The 6,407-nt window shown below is 32.2% G+C and overlaps 1 protein-coding gene and 1 long non-coding RNA gene across 2 annotated transcripts; one reads left to right on the top strand and one right to left on the bottom strand.

The window, feature by feature from the left end:
• LOC114916628 (uncharacterized) lies at positions 1-3,658 on the bottom strand. The gene is made up of 2 exons (XR_014430247.1): positions 2,572-3,658; positions 1-218 (listed from the first exon to the last, which is right to left on the bottom strand). It is a non-coding gene; the product is annotated as an uncharacterized LOC114916628 (long non-coding RNA).
• An 889-nt stretch (positions 3,659-4,547) lies between these two features.
• LOC145952503 (F-box/kelch-repeat protein At3g23880-like) lies at positions 4,548-5,681 on the top strand. Its single transcript, XM_083064874.1, has one exon. It carries the CDS (start codon positions 4,548-4,550, stop codon positions 5,679-5,681), a length of 1,134 nt encoding a protein of 377 aa, XP_082921000.1.
• Positions 5,682-6,407: the final 726 nt, after the last annotated feature.

The following is a 6,407-nucleotide window of genomic DNA, read 5'->3' on the forward strand; positions in this document are numbered from 1 at the left end:
TTAATTGTAAGACTGGAATTTTTTGGGTTACGACAGTTGCCACAATCTTTGCTCGAAGGGCCGAAAGTCGTTGAGATTCGATCTCACGGTGGGCGTAAAAAATGTTCCAATTGGTGGAGAACACTTCACTATTATCCTTCCTCTTTGCTCTTGACCTCAGTCTTCAATGTCGAAGATAACAAATGTTGAGTCCTTGATCCAATTGGTGGAGAGGGTACCTGCAAAGGCACTTTGACGTTCAAGTGAGTATTTGAATTTGAGCAATAAATATTATAGCATTAAATAATCATACTTATCTTTTCTATCCCATCAACCTTTTATTTATAGTAGCATATTTGGGCTTAATTGGATTTCTGGATTAAGGTGTTAGTAATTAGAAGATTTTGCCTAATCTTGGATGACGTGGATGTTGATCGTTTAATCTTAATTAGGATAAGACAGGTCAAATACTGCGGGAACTCATTTGTTTCCATGACCGAACACATGCTCAGGCTATATGATTCTTTGTAGGAGTTTGAAGGGTACTCGGCCTACTCAGTAGTCAAAGAGGGTTCCTATCGTACTTGGGTTTTGTCAACACCACAGGGGTTCATGAGGCGTTCAGGCTGTATGATGGTCGAGGGGTGCGTGAGGTATTCAGCCTGTGTTGGCTGAAGAGGATTGCATAGGTATTCAACATGCGTGGTGGCCAAAGAGGGTGTTCATGAAGTGTTCAGCCTGTGTGGTGGCTGAAGGGGATTCATAAGGTATTCGTTCTGCATGGTGGCCGAATAGGGGTTTCGTGAAGTGTTCGACCTGTGTGGTGGTCGACGGGGGAGTTCGTGAGGTCTTTGCGGCCTGTGTAATGGCCGAAGGGGGGTAGTTTTGTTAAGCCATATTTTAACTTCATGATGAGTTATCCCAATACAGAAGTCAACAAATATATTGGCAAATTGACAGGTTGTATGAGTCACTTAAAAATTCAGACAAATACATGACAGTGAAAGGTTTAAGAACCATATATTATGGACTCTTTACGTATATCCTTAACAAAAGTATTGAAAAAAAAAATCTCATCTCAATTAAAGCTAAGAATAATAAATAGTGTATAACTAAAACACAACTCTTACTTTATAAACTGATATACACTACTATAATAGGGACATTTTACATCAGTTTATTTGAATAATCTACATCGGTTCTAAAATCGATGTAGATTCAGGCGATGTAGAATGTGAGAGACATTCTACATCAGTTCTAAAATTGATGCAAAAAATGGATAAAGTTACAACAGTTCTCGTACAAACCGATGTAGTATATATATTGAACACTTTTTGCATCAATTTATGAAAAAATCAATGTAATATGCATTTTTTTTTGCTTTTTTTTTTATTTTTATTTTTTTATACCAAACTTGTAATGAAAATATTAATATGTCAAAGTCACACATCAATCAACACATATATCAACATATTAATGGAAATTCTAACAATAATAAATCAAGAATTCTATCAAAATAATAAATATGAATACCAAAATTAATAATAATAATAATAATAATAATAATAATAATAATAATAATAATAAATAGTCTTCAAATTTGTGGCTACCTATGACAAACTTGAACCTGAGAGATTACACAAATATATATATATATATATATATATATATATATATATATATAATATTAATTTCCAAAAACCTTAACTAAATTAAGAATATAGCTTGAAAATTATTATTACCAATTGTAGCAAGTAATTCCGAACAACAGAAATTGAATAATTCCCACAGCTCCTTATAGGAAGTTTTAAGAATGAAAACAATAAGGTATAGGATAATCTAAATTACAATATTGAAGTTTTGTGAATCATGAATATAAATAATTACATATAGAATATTTGTGAATCATGAATATAAATAATTACATGAGATGAGAGTACGAAGACTTAAGTTTTTACTTTTGTGACATTTGGATGATCAAGTTTATGCCACATAGTAACCTCCTGCCAAAATGATGCCCATAAATTTTATGTTCCGTAAAAAAATGGAATAAATAAACCCAATGAATATATTATTTATTAATTCTTTTGATGAGGTGAGTACTGTTGCAAATCTTTCTTCCTGTTTCTTAATTTGTGATGAAAGATTCCTTTCCGACAAAAACCTTGTGAAATAACAAAGCTATCTAAATTCTAAGATCAAATATTTCATTTGAGCAATAATCCTGAACAATATTAATTCTAATGACTTTTCACACCACATAACTCTTTCTTCAATGAAGTGGTTTTATGGAAATTGGACATTCTATGTTATTAATAATACACATAAATGATGTTCTGATTAATAATGAGGAATGACACCTTATACTCTCCCTACCAACTAACCTCCCCTGTAATATTCAGCCAAAAACATGTATATGAAAAATAAATAGTTGAACTTATATATGCTAGTGTTCAATTAGAAAAACCAGACAACATTAAACTAACATCCTCTGCAATATCTAGCCAGCAACTTGTATCTGGAAAAGAAAATAGCAGAACCCATATATACTGGTGTTTAATTACAAAACTAGACAAGAAACATTAAACTAACCTTTCTTGCAATATTTAGCTAGAAACACGTATCTGGAAAAGGAATAACATAACCTCACGTTGAGCGCCTGGCAGTGCGAGAATCGCGGCACCGAACCCATCGACGACGCTGCCGGAAGGGTAATACGGAACCCTGAGGAGCATCTTCTCAGCCTCGACCCTCTTCCTTTTGGCTGAGCTCTCGAGCTTAAACGTCAGTGTATCGTCGGACGAGAGGCTCCCGCGGAAGTTGGGAGGTTGGAGGGAGTCGAGGACGAGGACGGAGCGAGGCGCCATGCAGGCAGAGAGGAGGGTGCGTGCAAGGGTGAGGGCAGCGACGGCGAAGGGGATGACGGCGAGGAGGGCGGGAAAGGGGGAGCTTCGGGAAGAGGAGGGAGGCGGTGGGGTGGAGTGGCGGAGGAGGCGACGAAAGAAGGCGAGGGAGGGGGGTAGAGAGGGTGACGATGAGGAGGGAAGGGGTGTGGGGTTGGGAGATGGGGAAGGGTGTGGCGAGAGGTGGGGAAAGGGGTGTGAAGGTGTTCGTGGGGCACATATTAGGGTCTCACTTCAACATCGTCATAATAAAATCGATGTAGAATTGCTCATATTTACATTGTTTCTTCTCCCAACCGATGTAAATATGTTTGCATTTTCTTTTTATTTACAAGATTGTCACCGCATGATTTACATCAGTTCTAGTATAACCAATGTAAATATAACGATGTTAAAGAGTGTTTTTCTAGTAGTGATTGCAATACATTTTTTATTTACTTAATATCTGAACTGGCCTTTGCTCCATTTAGAAATCTTTCTTATTTTTCTAAGGACATCAAGAATGTTTGAATCCAATGTCAGGACCTTCAGATATGGCTTACGCAAGAATAGAATGTAAAAATGCGTCAAATTATGAAAATTAATAAAAATTTATAATCATCTCCAACTAAATTCGTTAATACAATTCATATCTAATATATCAATTATTTACACTATTAAATGTCAATCATTCCAAATTTATGCATTGAAATATGTGTACCAAATGCACTATTTGTCACAACCAATAAGTTAACTTTAATCAATCAAATAAATTATTTAATTTTTTTATATATGTTATTAATTTGGAGTATTCTTTGACTTTTTCAATGACCAATTTTCATATAAAAAAAACATGATAACCACTTTTAGTAGAATATTCTCTCCTAACTACGTGTTTCTCCATTTGCAAGATTTAAAGTAAACGTGTTCAGTACCATTCAGTCGAATGACATGTTGGTAATTAAATTATTTGGTTTGATTTGATAGATTTAATTTTTGCATTAACTAATAAGTAAAATTTTAAAAAAACTTTTATATAATTTTCCAATATTAAATGAATATATATATATATATATATATATTAATTTTGACAAGATTGATAGTAACTAATTAATGATTTTTAATTTAAATTAATTAATTAAATCAATAAGTTAACAAATTTATTAACAAATACATTAAATTTTTTTAACAATTTTTCAACTAAAAATATTAAACAATTATTACTACTATTTTAAATAACATTACATATCTACCCAAAAAAAATATAAATATTAAATAATCAATAAAAAATTAATCATCCAAATAATTTCAATATTAATTAACTACTTTAATTTAATATTACATATTAATCTTTCTCATAGTTGAAGTGACTTTTTGTAGTTATTGTATGGTGTTATTCATACATGTATACAAAATTTCTATTATCTAATTTTTGTCCTTCTATTTTCTTACATTCTTTTTGTTCTTACTGGCATAGCGGTACGGATAGTACACTTTTAATTTTATTGGTTTTCCTATTTTTCCTCACCTAAAAAATGTGTCTTTCAATGAATTTTTGCTTTAAATACTAATGGTAACATTATTTAACCACTGGTTTCCAAAGGAGGGAATGTGAAACACAGAACACTCAACCCAACCCTTTTAAGTCTCCCTAAAGATTCAAATTTGTGCGTTCACTGAAATCAAATGTTTGCTGCTCTTTTACTTCCTGAGGAACTTATAATGGAAATTCTATCACGGATTCCAGTAAAAGCTCTAATGCGATTCAAGTGTGTCTCTAAGCCTTGGAATTCCTCCATGTATACTCCTACATTTGTTAAATTACATTATCAAAGATCTTCTAGAAACACTCACGTCTTAATAGAATCAACTTATGGTGTCTCATCATGCTCTTTACATCACTTGTTGGAGGAACCATCCTCTGTTATTAAACCTGGACATGAAATATTAGAAAAAAATTATAATGTATTAATGGTCTGCAAAGGGTTGGTTTGTATACTCTATTTTGATATTCCTTATAAACAATATTTTGAATTCTGGGTTCAACTTTGGAACCCGGCCGCTAAGCTTATGTTTGAAGAATCGTCACGTTTCCGTATTTATGAAAACAATGATAAATTTGATGCGTTGAATCAAAAGTTTGGGTTTGGTTACAATGATCAAAGTGACATTTTCAAGGTGGTGGTAGTCCTTATGAATACCGAAGCACAACAAATGGAGGTGATATCTTACAACTTATTAGGTGACAAATGTTGGAAAAAGATTTTAACTTTGTCTAATTATCCCATTACGGGACATGAAATGATAGGAGAGTTTGTGAGTGGCACTATTAATTGGTTGGTAGATCATCCTAAGTTGTGTTCTCATCATCAAGGAAACATTGATACCATGGATCAAATGGAAATTTTATCTTTTGATATTAAGAATGAGACATGCATATATATGTCGATGCCCAGTCATGTTGATACTGAGCCTAATCTTAGGGTTCTAAAGGATTATTTGTGTCTTTATTATGATCACATGAAAACCCATTTGGTTGTTTGGCTAATGAGGGAATATGGAGATGATAAATCTTGGACTCAATTGCTGAATATAGGTTATGAGCATCTTCAAATTGACGAACCTATTGCTTTAATACAACATTGCATGCCTTTGTGCATGTCTGAAGATGAAGATGTCCTATTGCTAGAAAACTATGGATCATTTCACTTTTTCATTGTCTACAATAAGAGAGATAATATAGTATACCATTTATTTGAAGATCATTTATCGTCCTTTCGTGAATACGTTCCAAGTTTATTTCTGCCATATTGGAATTAAACTCTCTCCATGTACTTTGCTTTGCTTATATGAATTTATGTTAAATTATGTAAGTGATTTATGAACCTTTGCATTTAATATATGAACATGATAGTTGGATGATTTTATTGGCTATTACTATATTTGCTAAATGATTGAATGTTTTTGGATTGAATGAATTTAATTTACTTTATGTTTATAATGATCATTGAAAAAAATATGTTTGTCTTCCAAAATGAAAATTGATTTTCTCTCAAATATTTTATTCATACATTGATCTTCAAACATTTTTAAACAAAATACAGAAAGAAAAGAACATTTATTTTAAGTCTATACATAATAGTAATATCATTTGGTCTATAATTTACTTATAAAATACCAAAATTCTGTCAATCTTATTATGTTTGATATGTGTAATCTCACTTTAATTGCATTGCCCCGGTTGAAGTCTAAGAAAGGCTTTATTACTTTCCTCGAACATCTAATAACAAAAAATGAGCTAAGGTCATTCTTCTATTAAAATGGATTCTTTTAACTTTTTTTTTTTTTACTTCCAAATATAAATGATTCAAAGAGAGTATAGTAAAACAAGATTACTAATTTCTTCCCCTTTAAAATTTTAGCATCTAACTAAGACAATCGCTAGAATGTGGCCAATGTCGTTAGAAGTTGCTTACCACTAAATCGAAATAACATGACTTCTATTAACATCATATATGTTGCAATGACTCCCAAGCCATCTTATTT

The sequence above is a fragment of the Cajanus cajan genome, chromosome 10 (genome assembly GCF_000230855.2).
Source record: "Cajanus cajan strain Asha chromosome 10, NIPB_CcT2T_4, whole genome shotgun sequence".
Taxonomy (NCBI): Eukaryota; Viridiplantae; Streptophyta; class Magnoliopsida; order Fabales; family Fabaceae; genus Cajanus; species Cajanus cajan.

Bases quoted from the DNA above. Each gene is read 5' to 3' on its own strand.
- LOC145952503 (XM_083064874.1), top strand. From the start codon at position 4,548: ATGTTTGCTGCTCTTTTACTTCCTGAGGAACTTATAATGGAAATTCTA.